General features: G+C 48.2%; 1 protein-coding gene across 3 annotated transcripts in view; it reads left to right on the top strand.

Moving 5' to 3' along the window:
- The window catches only part of FOXK1 (forkhead box K1), a 50,847-nt gene that overhangs the window by 1,159 nt on the left and 25,168 nt on the right, over positions 1-24,520 (top strand). The window contains exon 1 of one of the 3 annotated variants that reach the window (XM_083800721.1): positions 2,876-3,627. The exons of 1 other annotated variant lie outside the window; for it this stretch is intronic. In XM_083800721.1, coding sequence (XP_083656847.1) covers positions 3,185-3,627 — 443 coding nt within the window. In that variant the 5' untranslated portion in view covers positions 2,876-3,184. Of the gene's footprint in view, positions 1-2,875; positions 3,628-24,520 lie in introns of those variants that run through there. One more of the 3 variants, XM_083800722.1, reaches the window with a different exon arrangement.

Genomic DNA, 24,520 nt, shown 5'->3' with positions numbered 1-24,520 from the left:
CCGCCCTGTCCCATCCCCAGGGGCCGTGGCTGTTCCTCCCATTTTGTGGTATCCATCTGGTGGCTCCCGGCCACCTGAATATTTTGGTACGCAACTTGTAGAGTCAGGAAGTTTGGCCACACCTGCAGACACATCCGTCCAAAACCTGCTGAGGAAAATGAACCACTTTAAAGTCAATCCAGCCATACGGAATGAGGTTAATTCAAACAATTCTGAGTGCATTTACATCAGGTATTTACACCGGGATAGCCAGCTCGACTTTAAGCAGGATTGGGCGATTGGAGGAGCGCAAAGCGTTTGCTCGTCTGAAGGGCCCTCGGTTTGATGCTGTTGCGGGGTGGATTAGAGCCGAGCAGAGCGTCAGAGGCTGCCGAGCACAGCGTGCTGCTGCTCGCCGCGCAACGAGCTCAGGGAATGGATGCCGCAGGCAAACGGGCTGGTGAGACACAATGCGAAGCATAACCCGCCAGGCAGCCAGGAGGAATCCCGTTTCTTTATGCCACCTGATCGCATTTTGTGTGAAGTTGGGATTTATCTCAGCGGCGCTTCCAGCGTAAGCAGCAAATTCCACTCGGAAGAAATTTTCAGGCAGAAAGAAAAAGATTTGTCGGAAGAAACACAGATGCACGCTGGCTGATTCATGCAGCGAGAGTGTCTTGGTGGGGGGGGGTGACTGTGACATGTGTGAACGAGCCCTTCGGCATTCCCAGCTCCGCTCTCCTGGTGCACAGATGCTGTGTGCAAGTTACTCTCCGACTGGAGCTGCAGAAATCTGTAGCCTATACCCAGTGTGGGACAGGTAATGGGATGCAGACCTTGCAGCGACACGTCTCTTGGCTGTACATCAGTTGTCCACGTGGGTCCCCAGGGTTGCTGGTACCCCCTGTGTGTGCAACCACAGCCCGTTTTCCTGTGCAGCTTTGGAATTATTTACTGACACTGTCTGGTAACTGTCTCACCCTAGTTCTGATTTTTTCAGGGCCCTGCCAGATGAATGGCACAGTGCTGGGTTCTAGAACAGCCTTAGACACGAACTAAAATCCACAGCCCTCCAGTGCTGCTTTCTCTTTCTTTGGGCAGCTCAACAGTTGCTCCAATATAGCGCCTGGTTTCACTTTGCCTGTTTGCACATGCACGCCTACCAGCTTGGGGCCATTTTTGAGCACACTTAGCAGTACTCTCACCCCGGTGCAAACAGACAAAAGGCATGAGCCAGCTCTGATGTCAGGCAGCGTGTGACACTGGCTCTCACCTACCAGATGGCTACGTTACTTGGTGGCCACGAGCATTTGCTGATGCTGAGCAGTCTGGGGCAGGACAGGAGCTTGCATGCCTGAGAGGAGCAGCTGCCTGCTGGAGCCCAGGTTACGCAGCGCGTGCCACTGCTGTGAGCCATGCCCCCATTTATTTGTTCCTCGATGTCTGAGAGTGCTATTTTAGCAGTAATTTAATTCCAGGCCTCCAGGGAGGCCACTTCTGTCCACCTCCCTCCTCCCTCTGTCCCCTCCGGGGATGCCTTTCCTTCATATCCTGCCCTGAAGACTGTGACCCTGTGCTGTGCCAGGCTCACCTGAGTCCCACTGAGAGCAAACACTGCTGCATAGGAAGTGATATTGGTGTTTTGTTAGGTGGCACTGGTCTTTCGTCCTTTCCACTGGTATTGAACTGTAGTGGCAAAGAGCACTCTAACTGAAGACGACGTCTCGGGTGAGATGTCTAACTCAGGTCCCGACTGCTCAGCAGTCATTAAACATCTCAGGGAAGATGTTCCAGGAGCGGGGATGTTAACCTTGTGGTCCTGGACCAATTCCAGCTCGTTTAATTACAGTCTTCATATCTGAAATTTGCTCTGCACTTTTGACCGGTTATGGGATTATTTTTTTCCCATCTCCTCTAAGCTGTTGAGCAGCCTTGCTAAGAGCTGCCACACTCCCCACGTGAGCCGAAGCAATAAGCAATTATGACTGTTCCCTCTCTCAAGATTTTCAAATTTATTGTATTTTCTGGTGACTTAACAATTTGGGATTCTGCATAGTGTCACTGGCTTGCCTATGCAGAAAAGTTTTACCTTTTCAATCTGGATATCCTAACCAGTAGAGTATATATGATCCACAGATGTGGTGTTGTTGCAAAGAACATGACCTTTATTAAGTAGGTAATATAAATAACTTCTGGAAAAATAAAAAATAAAAGGTAATTTAAAGTAAGAAATAGTGTAATGTCAGCTAAACAACCCCCATACACACACGCTCCCTTACACTAAAGAACTGTGTGTGTACAAAACCTAGTTTTTAAACTCCCACCTCAGTGTACCAGGGATGTTTTCCCCTTGGCAGACAGTCCAGGAGATTACGATTGTGTTGGAATTAAATCCCCGTGTAGTTGTATGATGGTTAGGGTGATGCCGGGCGGTCTCACCAGGTGTAAGCCAGCCTGAAGCGTGGCAGCCCTGCTTCTCTGGGGGCCCAGGGCCACGCCAGGCAGGGAAGGCCGGGGAGGACCTCTCTAGGAAACAGGGCTCCAAAATGGACTTGGGCAGCCCCTCCGGGGGCTGTTTCAACGCACGGAGCCCACTGTTGTGGGTTTTTCCCCTGTCATCCTCTCCAAGAAGAAGAAACAGGGGGACGAGAGGGGACGGGGGTTAACCTGAGGGACGACTGAGCCCCCTTGGGGGGTGTCTGAGCCACCTGAGGGGGGATCTGAGCTACCTGAGGGGGGGGACTGAGCCCCCTTGGGGGGTGTCTGAGCCACCTGAGGGGGGGACTGAGCCCCTTTAGGGCTGTCTGGGGCACCTTGGAGGGGGACTGAGCCCCCTTGGAGGATGTCTAAGCCACCTGAGGGGGGGGGGGGGGGTCTGCGGCCCCGCACCCTCCGCCCCCCGGGCCACCTGCCCCGAATAACGGCGCTTCGGGGCCCTCTCCTCGGGAAGCACCAACCGAGGCCCGGCAGCGATCGCGCCGGGGCCCTGCAGGCGGCGCTGCGAGCCCCCTCCCGGCCTCCAGAAAGCGCTGCGGTGCCGGGGCCCGGCCCGGCCGGCGGAGCTGGCGGGGAGGCTGGGGAAGGCAGGCAGGCAGCGGGGCTCGGCTCGGCTCGGCTCCCGCTCCGCCCCGCTTCCCCTCCTCCCGTCCGCCCCGCCGGCTCCGCCCCGGAGGCCGGCACGCTGGCTCGCTCCGTGCCTGGGAACATGGCCGAAGTCGGGGAGGACAGCAGCGGGGCGCGGGCTCTGCTGGCGCTGCGCTCGGCGCCCTGCAGCCCCGCCGCGGCGCCCCCTCCCGGGCCGCCGCCGCCCCCGGCCGGGCCGCCCGCTGCTGCTGCTGCTGCCTCCGCCGCCTCCTCCGCCGCCTCCTCCTCCTCCTCCTCCTCCTCCTCCTCCGGGCCGGTGCTGGCTCGGCTGCAGGGCCGCGAGTTCGAGTTCCTCATGCGGCAGCCGGCCGTCACCATAGGCCGCAACTCGTCGCAGGGCTCGGTGGACGTCAACATGGGGCACTCCAGCTTCATCTCCCGGCGGCACCTGCAGCTCAGCTTCCAGGAGCCGCACTTCTACCTGCGCTGCCTCGGCAAGAACGGCGTCTTCGTGGACGGAGCCTTCCAGCGCCGCGGCGGCCCGGCCCTGCTGCTCCCGCCGCAGTGAGTGGGGCTGGGCCGGGGGCGGCGCCCCCCCGCGGCCCCCTCCGGGAAGCCCGAGGGGCCGGGGAGAAAGGGGGAGAGGGAGAGGGGTCGGCCTCTGTGGGGTGAGCCCCCTTGGGAGGGTCCTGAGGGGGTCCCCGCCCACGTGGAGGAGGGGAGGGAGGGTGGGGAGGGGTCTCTGCCCCGCTGGGGGATCTGCTGGGGAAGGGGGGTTGGGGTGGTGTTGAGAGGGGTGGCCTGTGTCCAAGGTGGGGGTCTCGCTGCCCGCTGAGGGGCTGCTGCTGACGGAGGTGGTCTTGAGGCCGTCCGCAGCTTGCAGGGGGTGCGACGGGGTGGTGTGGGACCCCTCGTGTCAATAAGGCTTCGGTGGGTGAGGGACGTGCTAAGGGTGGCTGTCCCCACCCGATGGGGGGCACGAGGAGGTGGTGAGGGATGTCCACGCACCGAAGAGCCGGGCGACAGGGCAGCGGGTCCTGCTCCCGCTCTGCAAGGGTTGTCCTTGCCTTCCTGGGCATCTGCAAGTGTAAAGGGGGACGTTCATCAGGGCCACATCGCTCGGAGGGAACCACGTCTGGGGACGAAGCATGACCCCGTTGTCGTAGGGTGCCTCTCCGCCGGCTGTCCCCGTGGTGGTTCTGCCTGCCACCAGGCTCACGTTCAACCGGTGGCCCTTACGGGCCTCCCAGAAGATAAACGAGAGAGGGCTCTCACCAGCGGGCTAAAACTTGCTACGCCCAGGGTTTGTCTTCCCTGGAAAAGTTCTAGTGGAAAAAGTTGGAAAACCACTTCGCCTGAGTGCTTATTTTAGGGTTGGCAAGTCGCATGTTGTTCTCCGTGTCTCTACGGGGCAACAGAGAAACAGGGAGTGTCCCGTCCCGCAGGGATGGTGGCCAAGGGTGGTGCTGCCCACCGGGACCCCCGGAGAGCAGCTACCTCGGGTACCTTTCCTTTGGTTACAGAGGAGGCTGCAGGGGTGGCTTTGGTGTTAGCAGCGAGGTTGTTGTTGTCCGCGTTACGTTTTTAGATAAGCTTTCTTGTTGGGGGAAAGCGCGGAAAGAAGGATGAGGTCGACGCCGATCTATTTCTTCCTCCGAAAATCCTGTTTACGGTTGCTGAGCACTGTCCAACTACTGCAGCGCTTCACCCCGGAGGTGGCAGCGTGGCGGCGGTGGGTGATGTAATTCCTGCGTGCATCTCTTCAGGTCCCGCTGGGCAGGCTGTGTCTGCTGTGATCCCCGAGTGAACCCCCCTTAAAGGCGGGGAGCGATATTTCTGTGCCTTTTGTTGCTTGTGTAAAACATCTGTTTTCAGCTGGCAGCGTTTGGCTTTGGTACCGCTCACCTCCAGCGCAAGGGTCCTGGAGTTATCCCTCTCTCGCCAGCGTGTTGCTCAGGGGAGGGTTTTTTAATTACTCATTTCCTCTGCAGGCTGCTTCATTTTGTACTTAGTAATTTAGTTATAACTCCCTAGCTGCTCGCTCTCTGAGGCGTTTTGGTTTGTAACGTGTTTCATTTTCTAAAAGAGATGTCCTTTAGTGTCTGTTTAATTAATCTCGCTTTGTAAAACAAGACCACCCAAAGCCCAGGGCAGTTCTGTTGTTTTGCTCCCTCTGGTCCTGGGTTTATTTGTGCAAGCTCTCTTCTCCCTGTCGTTCTGTTTCTTCGTTTGGTTAATCATAAGCATTGTGCTCAAAAACTCTCTCAGGCAGCAAATGGGTTGCTTATTCCCCCCACTTCCATTTGCTCACGACTTCTGGTGTGGGAATGGCAATTTTCCTTCTTCATCACTTCAGAGGGAGGAGTTCAACGTGCAGTTAGGAACGCTGCTCAGTAAGCCATCCTCTTTGCTTGGTCACTGTTTGAGCTACATAAATAAACTCCATGCTCCTCCCTCTCTGAGTTCTGGAGTAGGAAAATGTTTTGCATCAATCTAAAGGAATTTGCCCCCTTGCTTCTAGCAGGTAAACAACTCCTTTTCTTTTCCTGGCCGGGCAAGGGTTTGTAATCAAGACCAGGGTAAAAAAAAAAAAAGTCCTATCAAAACTTGTAATACACAGCTTCTATTGAGGCTTAAACCTATTCTCCTGTCCACTATTATCCCCGTGTTTGAAAAATCGGACAACTCCCTCCCAGTCACACCCTCGCTGCCCCCACAAACACACACCCACCACACAAGCAAAACAAAGCACTGGTCGCTGCCATTTCTTTTCTGCAGAGAAGCCCGTATGCCTGTTGCTAGCCTACTAATATTGTCAAAGATAGGAGGAGTAAAAATAAAGATAGGTCTCAGTACACCGACTTTACAATTCAAGCTACACTTTTTTTTTCTGAGTATCATTTTCTGGTACCATTACAGTCCTGTTTGGTACAGCCACATATCTCCATCTGCCCGTAGAATGTACAGTTTATATTAAATTTTAGAAATTAATGGCTGCTCCACGCAGTGATTTAGATGGGAGCCCCTTGTGATGTGGGGAATGCTTGCTGGTAAACTTTGAAGAAATGCTTGTTTGAATAGTTGTCCCCTTTTTTTTCACCTTCTAGTAAAGGACAGCAAAAAATATACCAAGTCCAATTTCTTTTCTATGAGTACAGTCATTGCTTTGATATTACAAGCAAAGGAGATGATTGTGGATCACGAGATCATGAATGGAAGCAGAGGATTCCACGGAAAAAACGTCTTTCAGATGTAATTCATACTGTAAAAAATAAGTCCTGGACTCGCAAATTCTGTTTCTGAGGTTTCTTCCCATTTCACTCACTCCGTATAAACATTTCTGTGTTGTCAGCCCTCTCCTGAGTCTAGAAGTAATTATTCCTAAAATTTGCAGAAGATTTTGCAGGGAGGAGTGGGGAAGGGAAGAAAGAGGAAGAGTTCTGAGATGTTTCTTTCTGAAGACTCTCTGTACCTCCTAAAACAATAGACCCGTTCAAAATCAAGGGCCTTGGAAAAGTTTCGTATCGCTTCCTCCATCCCCTCGGTGTGTACGTGTAATAATCTGGGAGCAGAATTTCACTGCCGGGCAGGAGTGTCGTGTTGCACAGCTGTGTTGTTGTGGAAGATTATATTTCACAGATGTGATGACATAACCGTGAAGTGTAATTAAACAGTAACGACCAACAAGAAGGGCATTTCCTCGAGGTTAATGACAGTTAGAAACAAAGTGGGTAGAAGAGTGGAGGGCCCGCAGTCCCGCCAAAGCCCCCTTAATCTGTTTAATGAACACGAGTGTCGCACTACAGCAGGCGTTACAAATAAATCAAGATGAAATCATGGAAGTACTTACACTGAGAATAAGTGCTTTAAGTAAAATTAAGGATCGCTAGAAACTCCTTTTAGCTATACTAGTGGGGGCTGGAAATCTCTAGAAAAATGTTTGTGGTTTTTATATTAAAAAAAAAAATCAAGACTATTGCTTAGGGTAAGCGCTAGATTTTTAAACTATTGGTACAAGCAAAAACTTGAGATACAGCTGGACTCACTGGCTGGAGTAATTTTTCCTGCTGAGGACAATAATATTGTCAAAAAATAGGAGGGGAAAAAATAAAGATAGATCTTAGTGCGCAGACTTTACAATTCAAACTATAGCTTTTCTCTGAATATTATTTAATGGTAACGCTACAGTCCTGTTTGGTACGGCTTCAGATTTACCATGTAATCAGGTGTTTGCAGGATCAGGTCAACATTGGATTATTAAATTTTTCTTTGTAATCTTCAGAAATGACTCAATTTTTAAAAGAAGTGACAGTAACAAGTTAGAGACTTCCAATAACTAAAATAAGCGTTTCTCCACCCCTAGAAGCGAAGGAACTGAAACAGAAGTTGAAAGTTTAAGCTTGCTAACCTGAATTTTAAGCAGCTATGGGTCAGGTTTTCAAATGCTCCGAAGTACAAAAGTCCTATTGACTAAAAACTGCAAATGTTGATCGAGCGTAGCCCGATAATAGCACTTGAGCTTTCTGAACTGGGAGCTCAATAGATTGGAAAATGGTGCTTGTCTGCGAGCGTTTCATGGGATATTTGCTTATTGCTTTTGTGCCCGTTCTGTAGCTTTGCAGTAGAGCTGTTAATGGAGCTGAAAGTTGGTGTTTTTCAGTGTAAGCTGATATTTTCAGCATGAGATTTAGAAGCGTGAAAAAGTTTTAAAACCTGAAATTCTTTTAGCATTTAGGAAAGGGTGAATGGAGTATTTTTTTTATTTTATTTTTTAGTCGGAGTGTAAAATACGAGGGGAGTAAATATGTGGATGTATAAAATTAAACCGTGGAGTTAAAAAATAAAATCTATTATGTGTACGAGCCCCATTATAAATTGAAAACTTACTCTGCATGCGAAGAGCATGCTGCTCTATTTATAATGGCATTTTGCTAGGCACTTAATAAACTTGACAAAAATAAATAGTGCAGTGCTCCAAGCAGATATCGAGGTGCTGAGCCCACCAAATGCTGCGGGCAGCAGCGGTGTCGCTGCAGTTGGGGTCCGGGAACCCAAAAATGAGAGCTGGATCCAGCAGTCTTCCCATTCCCCTTCCTGAGGGAGACGGGGCAGGCTGTTAGCCAGGAACCCGAGGCTCTGGCTCAAATAAAAATTGACCCGATCTAGAAAAATGGAGATGTGCACGGCGTGTCAGTGTTTTGATGACCTCACTAACCACTCGGCCTCTATTCTTGTGGTTAGGACGATGCCATCACGGTGGGTGCGAGTGTGGGTATCCTTACAGCTCGGAGGGAACTGCGAGCCCTGCGTACGCGTGCTAAGGAAGTGCTTTGACCACATAACCACGACTGCAGAGCTGCTCGTTTCTGAAATGCTGCGTGTGTCTGTTGACTCTGTTAGCTCCTCGTGCAGTTTTGCTTCTTAAAGATTGCGTAATCTGCATTTACAACGATTTCTTTCCTTTGTTTGAAATGCTTTGCTGCAGCTAGTGGATGGCGGTTTTGCTCTTGCTAGAAATTCTTAAAAGGTTTGCTGTCTTAGTTCTTTATCTGACGTTTCTCATGCTCTGATTTCAAAGACCGAACAGGTTTTTTTTGTTGCGCAGCAAGGCTGTGATAAAGGGCTGCTTTATTTTAATTACGGAATTTATGTCGAGTAATAATTCCTAGCTACGCGCCTCAATTTGTCATGGGTTATATTAAATGTTTAAGGAAAGTTTCTCATTAAGTGAGGCTGGTGCTCGATTTGTTGATTCAAAAATAGCTGTGCTGGAAGTCAGGCTGCGAATGTAAACTAACGCCATGCAAAACTCGGTGTCTGCTCTCTGAGGGATTCCTTTAAACCAAGCTCGGTTCAGTTTAGCTGATGTGTTGATGATGAAAAGATTAATCTAACCAGAACACGCCGCGCTTGTCTTGTGCATTCTTGTGCAGATCTCAGCTGTGAAGGCTGAGGCTGTAATGTGGATTCGAGTTGTGCTGGTGTAACTTCTGTGTTCGCAACCTCTCAGTCATGACTTCTGTGCTCAGCTGACTGGGGGATGCTTCCAGTTGCAGTCTGTGTACAGAAGTCTAGGGGATGAATGAGTGTAAGAGGTTTTGCTCTTACAAACGCTGGAATAAAAATCATGAGATCTTTAGTAATTCACATCTTAGTTATTTTGGTGCCAGTTGCGTGAGCATCCCCGCTGCAGGGTTCCTGTTTTGACTTCAGGCAACAGATCAGAAGAACCTTTTTTTTTTTAATCTTTTTTAATTTCAGAAAATGGGACACAGCCTTCCACCAACGAACTGAAAGTACAGATGAGGACCAGCCTGACGCGGTTGTTTCCTTTGTAAGCAAGCTCCCAGTAACTGCGCTCCGATAGCCATTTGGCGTCCGAGCTGTTGTGTGCGACGCCAAATTCTCTTGCTCGGTGTTGCAGTTTCCTGGAGGAGTAGATGTGGCAACAGGATGTTGGTAAAGAACAGGAAACTACTTGAATTTACTACTCATGACATACAAATAAACTCTTCTTCCTGGCCCACGTGTAGTACTTGGTGTCTGCCATCGACCCGAGTTTCTGCAGCTCCTGGGGGCTGGAGCTGGGAGGTCGCAGTGTGCTTTGGGGGAGCCGTGCTCTGGCACTGGGGGAACAAGGAGGACGTGGGCTGCTTGGTGCTGGTAAGGGATTTGGTGCCTGTCTGCGATCTGACACTTACCTCCAGCTGGCTTTGCTCCGTGCATCAACCCCTGAAGGGTTTCCCAAGGCTGCAGGATTACGGCTGGGATATCTGCTTCTGGGTTCCTGCTTAAAGGGGGAGCAACACGAAACAAACGAAGAAGAAAGCTGAATGTGCTTCCCGGAGTGGGTTAGGTGGTTAAGGCCTTTGTCATCTGACGATTTTACACAACTGGGACAGGCAATAAACGCTGTAAGAGCTGGTTCAGTGCTTTCTGGCTGGTTAGCTTGGGTAGCTTTTACACGTCGGTTTAAAACATTTAAAACAGAAGCGGCTGGTGGGCCCCGATGTAGCAGACCGAGAAATACAGGGAGCTGGAGGTGTGAGGAATTACAGGTTCATTTTGTGGCCGTGGTCCGAAGGAATCGGTAAGGTGAAGAGGTTCAAGCAGTTCTTTTGTCTCCCGAATGTGTGGGCTATGACAAGACACCTTAACGTACTTCCAGGTTATTTGGTTAATTGACTAATTGTGGGTACAAATGATTTTATGGTCTTGATGCATTTGTTCACTTCAGTGACTAGTTCCATATGAATCACTGAATAGCTTTTTTCGAGTATTTATAAGTTTCCCCCCTTCAGCTGACTTCAGGCTGCCTGTAATTAGACATAGCGCTGATCTCTTGCCTAGGTAAATGAGTGAAAATTTCTTTGCAGCAGTGTATTCTCTGTTTTCATAATAAAGATGCAGTTTTACTAACATCTGTTCACTCTTGTCCATAAATGTTTTTTGCAAGTGATTTATGTCTTTAGTTCCTTCAGAACAGCTCAATAAAATGCATGTGTGCATTACTTTTGCATGGCACTTAATTTTTATGAAATACATATTTTATTGGACATTTAAGGGTCTTAATGGCCTAATTAATACTCTGTATCCACTTCTGTCTTGTGTGTTTTGCTCTTCATTAGACTGCTGCGCCTTTTTTCTCATCCTTGTACATTTCTTATCATAAAAATTTCAAGCAGTCTTTGGAGAGCACTCTGTCAGAAGCCTGTTCTTTGAATATTCAGCAACTCTCAGCAAGATTTGATTGATAGTCCCTTCCCTCCCTTGCCCACTCTATTTTTAGTGATTCAAAAAGGAGTTTAATTTCTCGGGCTGTCATTTGTTGTGTATGCGTGCGCGCTCCAATTTGTTTCGGTGTTTTTCTCCCGCCTTTCAACGCAGCAGATAGGTAATTTTCCTGTTGTTTGATGACACCTTGACAGTTGCTGAGAAATAATGCAGAAGTGAATTGGGAATTCCACCTTAGCTGAGGGAGCAAAGCTGAACAGTCTTCGGTTCTGTTAATACGTGCTGCGTGATTAGTAGAGGAGGGTAAGTGGAAGGAAACTTAAAGCGTGTTATTATCACTTATCCTGCATTAAGAGCTGTCTCGCAGAAGAGCCTGCATCTCTCCACGTGCACCTACGATGCACTCCATCTTCTGGGGCAGATCGGGGAGACAAAAAACCTGCGGCCTAAGCAGAGTGGAAGAGGCATCCCTTTCCTTCTCTGAAACGCGATGTTACAGCTATGCCCCTTTTTTCTGCTTCATGCCACTTTAAAGAGAGCCTTGGGAAGGCTTCCCACACAAACTGTTTTAATCTTCTGTCTCCCTTAAGGCCACGGACGGAAGCCACCAGCATTTTGACTAAGCAAGACCGGACTCCCTGCAGAGCCAGTTTGTGCACTTGCTAAAGGATTTGTTCTTGAGCAACTGAAGGCCTTTCCTCTCTCCAGGGCACAAGAACTCTGAACTCTTTAAACACTCAAAATCCTGGTGGTGTGGGAGGAGAAAAGAACCAGACACAGAAAGCAGATGCTGTTTCCACCTGATGGGTAGACCAGAAATGGTTTTGCTTTTCGTACTCAGTTTGAGCGCAGTCCAAACCAGCGAGGGCAGGCTCTCGGTGTCGGAGATGTGCCAACTGCTATTTACTTATTGATCTTTTTTTTTTTTTAATTGTTTCACGGCTTGCGTAAGGTGGTGTATCTTGGCTTGGCTGCCAGCCCATCATGTGTAAAGGGGTGTTGACTGTCAACAAGCCTGGCAATTGGGTGGCTTTGCCTCCTTCTGTCTTGGCCGTTTGGCTGTATAATCATTATCTCTGTTCTTCTACCACGTCTCCCTTAGACACTGGCTAATGAGACAAGCCGTAATGAAACTGTTTAGTGCCCTGGTAAGACCTGCGAAGGAAGTCAGAGGCTGGCACATGCTTTGCTGCTGCTGCTGCCTTTCCTTATGGAGTATTAAGGCAAGTGCTGATGTTTTCTTCAGGCACAGGAGGTCTTAGGTGAATATTCTTGATGTGCACTGGTTCAATAAACGTGTTGCTAGCTCGGTTATTTTTTTTGTGTGTGTGTGTGTTTTGTGTAAACAAGGCATATACAAACTGGCTGTTAGAAATCGGTGCAGTCACGTAGTTCAGACTTACACGTGGTCTGTTTACAACCGAGTGGCCCAGATCAGCGCTTTGCTGCAAACTGAGCCTCAAATGAACTCGGGAGACAATTTTTTTGATGAACGGCGATACTAAATCTGAGGTCTCTGGGTGGCATGTGGGTGCATCCTCTTTTCCACGTGATTCGGTTTCTTCTCGCTTTCATCTTGCTTTGTGCTTCACCAGAAAGTATTGCAAGTGTGAGAATTGACAAAATAATCTGTAGCAGAAACGGCATAGAGTCCTCTTCCTCAAAAAGCTGGTATTACAGACTGTGAAGTTTGTGTGAAGCTTCCAGGTAAGATACGTGCACCAAAGTAAAATGTTTCCCTAGCTCTGTACACTATAGGGAAGCAGAGGGAGGGAGGGGTGCAGCAAAGTATGCTGGTAATATGACAAGTTAACTCTTTAAAATGTCCTGCTTTAAGGTAATGAAACCATTGTGGTGGCAGCTTACATATGTCCTGTCATTTTGCACAAGTCTTTCACTGTAGTAGATTAAACTCTTTTCAGGGAAGAAACTCCTCAGTACGGTCAGATTTGCTGTCAGGATTTAAGATGCTTGAACACCCTTGGGATTATTTTTTGCTGTTTGCCATCTTAGCCGAGTCCTGCTAGGTGGTCTGTCCCAAGCCAGTCCAGTATGCCTTTGCCTTAAAACAAACCACAGTAGGATAAATTTCTTTTCTGTTTCTTTAGTAGGAAGGCTTTGTCTTACCAAGCTGTGCCTGGGATCCTCTTCTAACCTTCATTTCCAATGTCAGTATTTCGGAGGCTGCAGGTGGGTGTCACTTTGTAGACATATGTGTGAGGGATGCTCTGTGATGCCCCAAATGCTTATTTGGCTCCGAGTCCAAAAGATGCCAGCTTTTAAAACATCTAAATTACCCTCGGAGCAGCCTTTAACGCTAATCCTGGCTTCCTCTACTGGGCATTGAATGGGTTGTGAAATGTCTTCGGAGGGAGCGGAACGGACTTGAGTGAACGTTTTGCAAAGTCTGAGTCCATATGGATCGTTTTTTATAATGTACATAAATAGTACATTAGCTCCTTCCAAATCACTTTCTAAATGAACTGAACCAGCCTCAAAGGAAAATACATCATAGTCATGCTCTGTGTGTGAGAGCCCTCTTAGAGAGCCTGACTGCATTCAAAGGTTAGCAACATCCCACACACAAGTTTTTTCTGGCATATGTATGTGGGAATTAAGATCTTTTCCTGAGCTTTACTGAGGTTACTTTGTTTTGCACAGCCTTCGCTAATGTGTTTATAGGTAGGTCTTAGCTTTGGAAATAAGTCTCCTAGGTGGCTGCTGAGACCTTTCAAGGAGACCAGCTGGCTCCTTGAAAGCAAGCCCTGCGATGATGAATGGCCCATTAGAAGAAAGTTGATGGCATCGCAAATGAGATTTACATGAGAATCAAACTGCTCTAGTGTGTCCAGCAGAGATGCTGAAACAAACGCCCCTCGCCGGGACGGTTATTGAGAGATTTTTTTATGAACTGATCTTTTCAAATGGGGAGTTTCTTCTCCTTCTCCAGGATATAAAAATACTCAAAAACCTGTAGTAATAAAGGAAGGGTCTTCCCAGGAAGCTGGGAAGGGGCATGAAAAGGGGGATAGGACACGAGCTGTGTGCTGTGCGTGGCCAAATTTCTGTGGTGGAAGGGGCAGGAGCTGCGGCAAGCTGGAAATTCCCCGGCAGTTGAGCAAAGTTTGAAAAATCTTGGTGTTGAGTTAGGTATGGAAATGAATAACCAGCACGACTTGTCGAGGCCAGCGCTGGCACTGCCACTCGTTCCATGCTGTCACTACATATTTAATTCTCGGTGCACTGCTTAATTTCTTATTGAAAACAGAACTCTTTGTAGAAGCTGTTACGGGGAAGTTCCCCAGAGCGTGGGTGCAGGTGGGGCTTTTTTTGGCACTGAGGTAGGTGTTAATTGTGGTTTATGATTGAGGGAGAAACGTACTTAGCCGAACGTTTCTGCCAAGATGAGCAAAGAAGGAAAATAGTTAATATTGACCTTTTGAATTTTAACCGAGATCGGTGTGAGCAGCAGAGGCTTGGAAAGCTGCTCAGAACGGCTCTCAAGTTTCGCAGAAGCAGGGAAGAAATGAGAGGTACTGGTCGTGGCCGGGCTGTGCTGAGTCACCCCTTGTGGTCTGCGCTGCGGTGCAATTGAAGCCAGGCTCCTGCTCTTATCTCGAGGGCTGTCTTGGAGGGGGGAAAAACTCAGCCCGTGATGAATGAATGGGGAACGGGCAGTCCTTTCTGTGCAGAAACTCCCTGCAGGCAGGCGTGTGTGTGTGTGTTAGAGAACTGGTGCTTGCCGTTGCTGCAACACCTCCGAAAACGAACCAGCTGGCAGTCCGGGTGCTCGCTGCCCGCTGCTGCCCCAATTTCATGCACGGGGGTGCCGAAGCAGCCAGGTGCAGCGCGTTGGTGCTCCTCGGCCTGGGAGCTGTGGTTTGCCCGTACACCCCCAGGTCCGGGGCGGTCGTAGGACCTGCAAATTCCTGCGGGAATGGCTCTGAGACCTCAGTGAATGCTGAGCCAAACTTGCTCAGAACCCAAGGCTTGTTGCAGCATCTGCCATTAAGTCTGAAGGCGCAGGGTTTGCTGCTGGCTCGTGGAGGACAAGGGTGGTGGTAGCAGAATGCAGACAGAGCCATTTGTGTGCTCAGATTTACTTCGTAGGGCAGCAATGGGGAAGGGTGGAATAACCTCGCTTGCCATCATGGTGTGTATTGGTTTTTCTCTTTTGTTTTTGTTGCATAAAGCCTTGGCTGCTGTCAGGCACACAGTTGAAGAATATTTATTTTTGCAGTGTGTGTTTTTTTTTTTTTTTACTTCTGTTCCATTTTTCTGCCAATTTGATCTGTACTTTAGTTTTGTTTAGTGGTTATCTGATAGGGTTGGGATTTTATTTTTGATTTGGCCTTTTTTTTTTCCCCATTTGAAAAATCACATTAGGCTCTAAAATGGATCAGCTCTAAAACTGAACGCTAGGACAAGATATTTATTGCTGATGCTGTCGGAGAGAGACCCCTATAAAGTGAATTTCTGTGTACTGAGAAGATGCCCCAAACTTCACTAAGTGCCATGCCAATGAAAAGACTTCCGAGGCTTTGCGGAAATCCTGTCTTAAGGCAGATGTCCACTCTTCAAAGTCAAAGCAGGAGTGACAAGCGTGCTGTTGGTTCTTCTGAGCCGGACCCTGGCTTAGCAGGATGGGAGCAACCGCTTCCACATGGCCGTCAGAAGAGGCCAATATTGACTGGAAGGTATTCAGAAATATTTGAATAGAGCTGTCCAGCCCCTCAGAGTGGTGTGGTTAAAATCCCAGGAGAGGTCCTGCAAATCCCGAGCACGCCTTGCTCCCTAAACCAAGGTGCAATTTCTGCCCCGCGCTGCTGTCACCGGCGCTAGCACGTGCGGTAAGCAGGAGGAGAGGAGTTAATTTTAGCTTGATTGGCAACACAGAAGGGAACCGAGATGACTGTGCTGGAGATGGCAGTGGGATGAGATCAACGAGGGGAGTTTATTTTCATACATCTAAGTGGGTGTTCTGAGCAATTTAATTATTTTCTTTAAGGGAACCAAGACTGTTAACGCATTTAATCCTTGAAATGCTCCCGTGGTAGCCGTCCTGCACGCTTAGCGTTGTTGCACAAGGCTGGCTGAGATAACACCAGGTGCGTGTCCCATTCCTCTGCAGTTCCCAGTCCCTGCGCCCTGCTGCCTGGCTCCTCGGCAGCGTCTCGGGATTGGGCTCCCCGCTTTGCTCCTACTCACCTTTGTTTATGTTCTGGAGCCCGTTCAGAGCTGTTTATGATTAAACATTGCTCAAACAGCCAGGTTAAGATTTATTGACATAAAGGAGGCTGGGAGGAGGGAGCGGCTGGCTGGACATCTGCGTCTATTTCCAGCCGCGGGTGATGTTATTGGAATTGCACACGTGTCTGAGGCCGCGGCGTATCAGACAGGCTTCTGTTCAAAGGCACGGTGGCGAGGGACTGATCCCTGCCGGCACAGCACGGCGTGCTGAGAGCTCAACTAAGGCCGCGTGCGCTGCTGACGCTCCTTCCTCTTGAGCTCGGGGCACGGAAATCACCCCGCTGCTCTCGAGCAGGGGGCCACGAGCTTTCTCGAGGTGACGAGAGAGATCCGGCTTTAAAACGTGCCAACGGGGCGATGGCCAAGCTGGGCACGAACCCTTTAAGAGGCAGTGCTGGTGTACGGGTGGCAAGGAGGTTGAAAACGGAAGGCTGGTAGGCGAGCGCTCTTTTTAGGAAAATAAATTCAAAGGAAAATAGAGAAACATCAGAGCTAGAAAGAGGTAGGTTTGTAAGAAGCCATCCATCGTTTCTGAGCTAAACCAGCCTTTCCTAGCCTCTTTGTTATGGGCAAACAGTGGGGTTAAATGGCTGTTCAGCTTTTGAGGAACACTATATGTAGCACATCAGAGTTTCTTTGTTTTAAAAATCACAGATATTGATATCTTTCAGGCTTTAAACTTTTTTTTTTTTTTAAATACTGGTAATATGGTAAGAAATTTAATTTACTGATCAGCCCAGTGTGGAAAGGGACTTTCGCAGTTATGAGACTGGATGATGAAAGAGAGAGGTGCCCCCCCAATATTGCACATAATTTACATTTTCTCTGAAGATCAGATATTTAGTGTTTGGTAAAGAAATTGCTGAGATACAATCTAGACCTCTGCAGGCTAAAATACCTGATCACGGCAGCAGCGGGCACACAGAGGCTCGTGCGTGTTGCACGGAGTTTCTTAACTATCGTTATTTTCATGTATACAACCACACACACAACAAAACAACATAATGGGTGTGCTGTGTGTTGCAGATCGTATCAGCCATCTGCAGCGCTGATAGAAACTTTCTGGGGCCGGCAGCCAGCCTTGTTTAAACAGAGGCATCGCCTGCACCTTGTGCCAGCCCACTTCGGTGGCAAGCTTTCGCACCAGGTTCTGAGGTTTCATCAGGCCGCTCTTTCTGACGCTTAAAACAGCTCCTTATTGCCAGACTTCAAAATAAACAGCAGCTTTACGGTTAATTTTAGACCCGAAAGACAGTTACCTAGATGCTTTCCGCAGGTAACTGTTTGCACACGAACGCAAGGGTTGTTTTCTCCGCTGCCTTTGTACCGAGAGGCCCGGTAAAGGAGGGGAGGCTCTAATTGACACGCGGGGCGGTGGTGGGTTGAGACGTGGCTTCCCATCTGACACACACAGGAAAAAAGTGCACTGTATCTTAGCAGTTTGCTCAGAAACACCAAGTTGTTTACAGTAAGGAGTACTGAGGGGAACAGAGCAGCCTCTGTAGCTGCTAGAAGTGGGGCCAGAGCTCACCTTCAGAGACCTTGAAAATAATACAAATAAAACCCTCCAATCGCTGTGACTGTTGATGCTGCAGATTAATTGAAGTTGATGTAAAATCACAGCCAGGCTGGACCTTTAGATGCTGCAGGCTGGCTGTGCTCCGTGCCACCGAGCTGCAGCTTGCTGGTTTCTAAAGGAATGGGAGTGCTTGGGAGGGGAAGAGGAATTCGTCTTCCGATAGCGAGTCCCGTGCCCGGCGCTCCTCATTTGGAGTGAATGGCATATTTTGAAGCTGACTCCAATGTTTTGAAATGCGAAACTGACTGAGGTACAATTATAGCATCACCTCTTTGTTTCTCCGTTCCTCGTGGATAGGCATCAAGTAACTCCCATCTTTTTTTGACGTGCGTATTTAACAAGGTTGTCTTGGTGGTGGGCTTTAACAGAGTCACTGGCCCAAGCACCAAAAATAATCTGCCTTAATGGTATTTGTTAAAAAAGCCTGGTAGGGATATTCTTTTGACTATAGCAAGGCTTTATTCTTGATTTCTGATATCATCCTGCATATTTATTATCAGTCTGGAAATATTTGTCAGACCCACGTCTGGATTAATTTTAAAGTAAGTGTTCATAGATTTTTTTTTAATTATTATTATTTTTTATATGTATAGATGAATTCAGATCCAGTCAGGTGTGGATTGATCCAGTCAGATGCTCCACTGAGTTCAGAAACAAGTGGTAATGATGGTTTTTCCAGGGACATCTTTCAGCTTTTTTGCAGGCATGAAAAGACACAACGAGCTGACTTGAGTGGCTTCTGCTGGAGAAGTTTCAGGAAGGTTATTTTTCAGAAACTGCAGATTCTTGTCCCTTTGCACTCTGATAGCATTCTGGAGGAGATTGGAGGAGCTTCTGGTAGGTTTTTTTTTCGGTAGTGGATTGAGCAGCTTTGCTGTAAGCCCTGTCCCACGATGCTGGGGATGTAGGATCTGGACAAGACCCATCCATAACGTGGGCAAGGTGGTGACTCCAGGGGGAACCCCCTACCTCTCCTGCTGGCTCTCCACCACCTGATTGAAACACCCTTTTCAGCAGTTTCCATGATATTCTTCCCTGCTCTTCTACGAGATTCTGTTTTCATACTCACTGAATTTATTCCCTGACCTTGCTGTGCTATTTCATTACACAGAGAGGAAAAAAAAGGCAACTGCAGTATCTTGTGTTTTGTGTTGTATTTTTTTTTCCCCTTTCCTGTGCTGTGCTTTATTCTTCAAAGGGGAGAATGTTGAAGTAAAGCTGTGCCTGACGTCTCAAATAATTTTCAAAGAATAAAATCAGAACATCATTAAAGAGATGTGAGGGATGTACAAATAAAAATACAGCCCTTGGTTCTTCGCTATTAATTCTCCAGTGTGGAAGAACCTAGCACGTTCTCACTTGAAAAATTAACTGCCATTGTTCCTGGCGGTGTTGTTGCTCGTTTTATCAGTTTGCTCTCTGACAGCAATTAAAAGGTTTGCTAGAGAGCCTATCAGAAATTGTAGGGAAGCTGTGTAGAATAAAACGATTGTTTTTTAAGTTGCCCAGCATGGTGTTTCAGTGCAAACCCTCCTGAAGGTTTTGCTTTCAACATCTAGTTGTCAGAGCCGCAAAAAAAAAAAAAAAAAAAAAGCCTATTTTCTGCGTGCTTTTAAGGAAGATATATGTGAACCAGAACAGCATTTTGATGTTCATGGGGTTGGGCTTCTGGTATCTCTTTTCCTTTTTAGCCTTCCTGATCCGCCGGGGGGTGTTTACCCTCTCCCCCTCCGCCACCTGCCTGGCTCCGTTTCCCTGGGATGGGCAGCAGCCACCTGGGATGTCTGCAGCGGCCGGAGAGGGCTGAAGGTAGAAAAAAAATCTGTTCAGGTCCGTCTGCGTGCGTGGTGCTGGCCAGGAGGGGAATCCCGGAGTTTGCCCAAACTTTCCTGCGAACGTGGCTTTTTTCAGAGGGGCTTGCTGAAGGTTTCAAAATGTGCCTGCATGGGGAAGCGTTTCTTGGTGCGTTTGTGAGCCTTGAAATGGCATAAAGGGAAGCCCTGTGCAACTGAGCTCAATAGAAACAGTCATTATAGCTAATTTACTTGGTGCTTTTAAGAGGCATAGCTATTCATAAGTTGTGGTTTTGCCTGATGCTGCTGGTAGTATTTGTTTTAAATAGATACACTTGCCCGCACACGCTCTTTGCCCATTTGAAATCTTGTCTGGCTGTGTTGGAAACCTCATTTTAGACACGGTAATATGAAGTGTTAGGCAAATCCCAGTGTAACCTGTGGTGCCTTCTCATTAAGGAAAAAATCCCTTACCCCGTGTACGGTGCCAAGCAAGCGGTAGCGTGAAGCCCAAGGAAAAGGTCGTGTCTGTGACAAAGTGGCAGTTTTATTTTGTTTTTTTCTGACGTGCTGTCCTTGTTCAGCCGTTTAATGTGCTTGCTTCCCTCAAGGACAACGGGTGAATAAACTCTGGAAGCATGAGGGTGCTGGAAAGCACGTGTCGTGCAGTGTGCGAAGCCCCTTCAAGGTGACAAAACCCGCTCCTGGAGCCCTGACCTGCTGCTGCCTTGTGAGAATTGTCATGGGTGTGGGACATGGGAAGCGCTCATCGGGATGCAGAAAACGCTTCCCGGCTCTGTTCATGCCGCTGGTGTCTTGCCTCAGCTGGTTGACTTTGGGTTCGGGATAATTAAGCTGAATTTAAAATAAAATTGACTTTTCAGTTTCAGGAGCTTTTGAAAATTTCCAGCCGTAAAGCATTGGCGTGGTAGCTGATGGGACGCACCTGACACAGAGCGGAGCTTCTCTCAAAATGAATGAGCTGCATTTCGTCCTCTGAGAGGAGAAGGCGCTGTTTGGATCATGTGATGCTCAAATCTGAGTCTGTGGTTACGTACTCTGTTTTTTAATTATCTGCCAGAAATCTGCAGCACTGCTGCTGGTGCCTCCTTCCTCCCCTCAGTTCTCGTCCCCTCCGCCTCCTTCGTGTCGGTGCTGCCACGTGGAGGGCAAGGCCAGGGGGCCGCTCTGCCTGGCAGTTCCCTCCAACAAAAAGCAGAATTAATATCACCTCCACAGGTATTTGGATGGTGCTCTTGGCACGGGGGTGACATTAGGAGGAACTGGCCAAGGGGAAGGAATGGCAGAGGGGGGAAAGGAGAAGAACAGCAGAGGAACAGAGACAGGTGTTGTTAAAGTTGATCTGCATGAGATTGAGCGGCTTAATTGGTGTCATTTCGGGAGGTTGTTTTCAGGGAAGAAGGAACCAGTGAGCCGTCCACACGAGCCACAATTTCACCCAGCTGGCCTCATCCCGGTGAGCCCAGGGTGGCCAGAGGAGCATTTCCAGCCACCTCGGCTGCCTTGTGGGGAAGGACAGAAAATCCTTCCAGTAATGCAGAGCTGTAGGCTAGTTGCTGCTAACGCCACTGGGCTGGATATGAGGAATGCTCACAGCTTCCCAGTGAGTTTGCCTTTACTAAAAGCAGTTTGGTGCTAGCTCTGGTGCAGACATGAGAGCTGGGAGGCAGTTAATGCCAGGACCGGGACAGTGAGGTTTGAGTTAGACATCTGCTGTCACAGGGCAATGGGAGTGGTTGCTGGCATTTTTCTGGAAAAAGCTCCCAACAGAAGAAAACTGACGTTCTTGAAGTAGAATTAAGATCGCTCTCTCTTGAATTCAACTCCTTATTTCAAGCCTGACCTCACTCCTGGGCACGCAATTACAGATCCGTCCCAGCTGGCACACCTCCTCTGTGTATCTGTGATGTTAAGCAGGACAGTATGGACAATATACAGTGACTGTGTTACAAAGCATCCAAGGCAAGCGATCTGTAAACTTGTGGTAACTTTAAAGTTAGAAACCAGTCTTCCTGGATCTAAACTCCTATCGTGCCTTACAGAATAACCATGACCAAACATTTCAATGGGTTGCTCGGTCTTTGTGGTGGTTACGGAGATAGCTGTACTCCTTTATCTGCAGATAAGCCCCATGCTTTCTGATCCCGGTTTTCCAGCAGTTATGTTAAAAACACTAATGGTGACTTCTATAGCTTTTCTTCTAACTAAACAGCAGTGGATAACAGCAGAGGTGTTTTTGCAGGGAGCTCTGCAGTTTATTTCTTTGTACTGGTGCTGTCTGGCCATGTGCTCATCTTGCCTCATCCTTGGCTTGAGTTGGTTCATCCCGGGAAGAACAAATGTACCGAAGCGTCCCTGTGGCCTTTATCAAGGCGCAGTGGATTTGGGGCTTCACCAGGCCCCTCGGTTCTCTCTTTGTAAAAGCAGCAGGTTATTTTACTGACAGTCACGTTACAGATACTTCTCTGGACTCTGTGGGTTAGCCTTCAGTAGGATTTCTGTGTTAAATCTGGTCAGACCAGTAGTGCAGTTGAAAGGGAAATAGCAAATGCTGAAAGCCTCATTGGTTTAAGACTGTGGTAACCTCCAAAATGGACGAGGCAGTCTTAAAAACCTGGCAGTTATGCTGCCCGTGTCCCCTAGCCTAAAGAGATGTGAAGAAAACAGACAGAACGACTTTTAGATTGCCATGGTGATAGGTGCATGCCTGTTTTGTAATGTGTATTTAGACTTAGGAGAATAAAACCTATTTGTCTTCACTCCTCCAGAACTCCTTCTGTAGTCTTGGTGCAATTAACTTTTTCATTTGGGATCCAGATAGCACCAGCCAAGTAGACAATAAAGCAGGTTTCTTACTGGTGTTGGCTCCAAAATGTTATTTTAAAAAAATAAATCCCTGCGGTGGGGAGGGGAGCAGGAAATGTTGGCTGATGATATTATTAGTTTGTTATAAAGGAGGGGTGAGTAGTACATAATCTCCTGTGACAGCTAAGACAGCTGTACTGAGCTTGTTGTATGGTTTCATGACATCCCTTCAAAATAATATTCACTATAATTCACTTGCGATTGAAAGGTGGTTTTGTTACTCATGCTTTTGCTTACCTTGCTGCTTCAGACAGCTGCAGTTCCAGCAAAATAATCATTGTGAGCACAATGCTGCTGCTGATTATTGCCATCGGGGAACAAGGGGCTACCTTCCCTTTGGAGAAGACGGAGAAAATTGATTTGGCTGCTTCCCTTACTGAAAGGGGCTGGGTGGAGGAGGAACCCTTCTAAACATTATGCAGTTGAATTTTTTGTGTTTTGTGTTTTTTTGTTGTTTTGAAACACGTCGTATGCCTGTGGTCAGGCTCCCCACGGTCAGATCGAAGCATCACAAAGCAACAAATCTTGTTGTGCAGTGGTCGCAGCAATGATTTGCACCTTGTTTTGGAAGAAGTGTGAATCTGAGGTAGTTGCTCTTGTGTCAGGTAGTTTGCTCATCTGTCCACGGGCAGACCTTCAGGGCTTAGATACGTGTTTAGGTAAGTGAAGCAAACTCTTATCTCCTTCTAACCAAATTTAGTTTGATCTTGGGTAAACTTTCCCAGTGAGTCTTTCATGTTGGCCAAGGCACCTCCTTTCAGACTGCTTCAAAGTATCGCAGGAACAGGGAGTGGATTTATGACTTAATGGGAACGTGATTTTCATAGATGCTAGCGCGTTGTTCTTCCCTTCGCTGATTACAGAATACCAGGAAAATTAGCTGCAGGAGGTGATTGGGGCACTTCTCTGTGAAGGCAGCTGCATGCACTACCTGCACGCTGAAATTTTGGTGTTTACCCTGCATCTTGCATTAAAAGGTGAGAAGGATCTGTCTTGCCCTGTGGTGAAATCGAGTCAGGTACCTTGAAATAACTGGAAATGGTAATGGCTTAACAAAGGTGACTGAAGGCAAATTCTCACTTGAGCTGAGAAACCCAGCGTGCTTTTGGAGCTTTGTGCGTGGGAATAATATGATGTTCTTCTGGGGGAATGGCACGGAACTGGTGAGGAGTTGGTTTCAGAGAAGTTAGAGGGGACTGAATAAAGGCTGGTGTGTGTGGTTTGGTTGGGGATTTTAATACCTCTTAGGAGGGCTTTTGTGGGGCTCCTCAGTCAAATTTTAGCTAGTAACGGTTCTGTTTCACCACGGCACTTGGTGCTGTAGTGAGAGCTCTGCCTGTCAGCGTTTGCTGGATCTGAGCAGGGCACTGATCGGGGAGGTGACCGCCACCTCGTAGGGTATGGTGTGGCTGCCATCCCCTTGCGTGGCGTGGCAGAGGGAAGGGTGTCAGGGTCAGGGGGTGCTAACGGTAGCTGTGAGCTTAAAAAGAAAAGGTGGTAGTCGCAGCAGAGGGAGACCATCGTGCTTAACTTCATTTTTCTGAATGGAACCACAGCCCCGTGTTTCAGTTCTGATTCAGATGGCGAAAAGCGTTACTCTCAACGAAGCATCTCATGAAACGTTTCTTGCTTAGCCTGTGCCCTGGCACTGCTCCTAGCAGCGGTGCTTGGGGCATGTTCGCAGGAGCAGCGGCTTCCAGAAACTGCAGCATGCTGGAGGAGGCAGACATGGTGCTGGCTCGCTGGTGGCAACTCGAGTGACAGCTCTTCTGGTTACTCCCCTTTGCATAATAAACCAGAATGACGTTTAATATATATATAAGTACACGTGTATGCGTATAAGCTTCTTTATTTTACTTGGCCTTTTCATGATCTTTGTCTTCTCCGTTTCGACACCGTGCTTTTCTGCAGCGTAAATGCACAGCCCTGAATCCAGCTCCCATTTCCTGTCTCCTTTCTAAGTCTCTTCAAGCAGCCTTTTCTTGCACTTGTGAAACAGATTTTAGCAGAAGCCATTTGGTGTAGAGCAGCACGCAGGGTGCTCTAACAAAGAAATCAGTGAATAGCCTCCATTTCTACCGAGTCTGGCACTACCTTTTGGCAAATGCACCTCGATTCCCTTTGCATCTGTGAGTAAAAGGCACTTGGAGGAAGGGGGGGAACATTTCTGGTTTTTATGGTGTCGTGCAGGGTATGGAGTTGTCACGTTGCCTTT

The sequence above is a fragment of the Anser anser genome, assembly GCF_964211835.1.
Source record: "Anser anser genome assembly, chromosome: 15".
NCBI lineage: Eukaryota > Metazoa > Chordata > Aves > Anseriformes > Anatidae > Anser > Anser anser.
The sequence above is the reverse complement of the archived record's forward strand: the minus strand, read 5'-3'. Positions and strand labels throughout refer to the sequence as shown.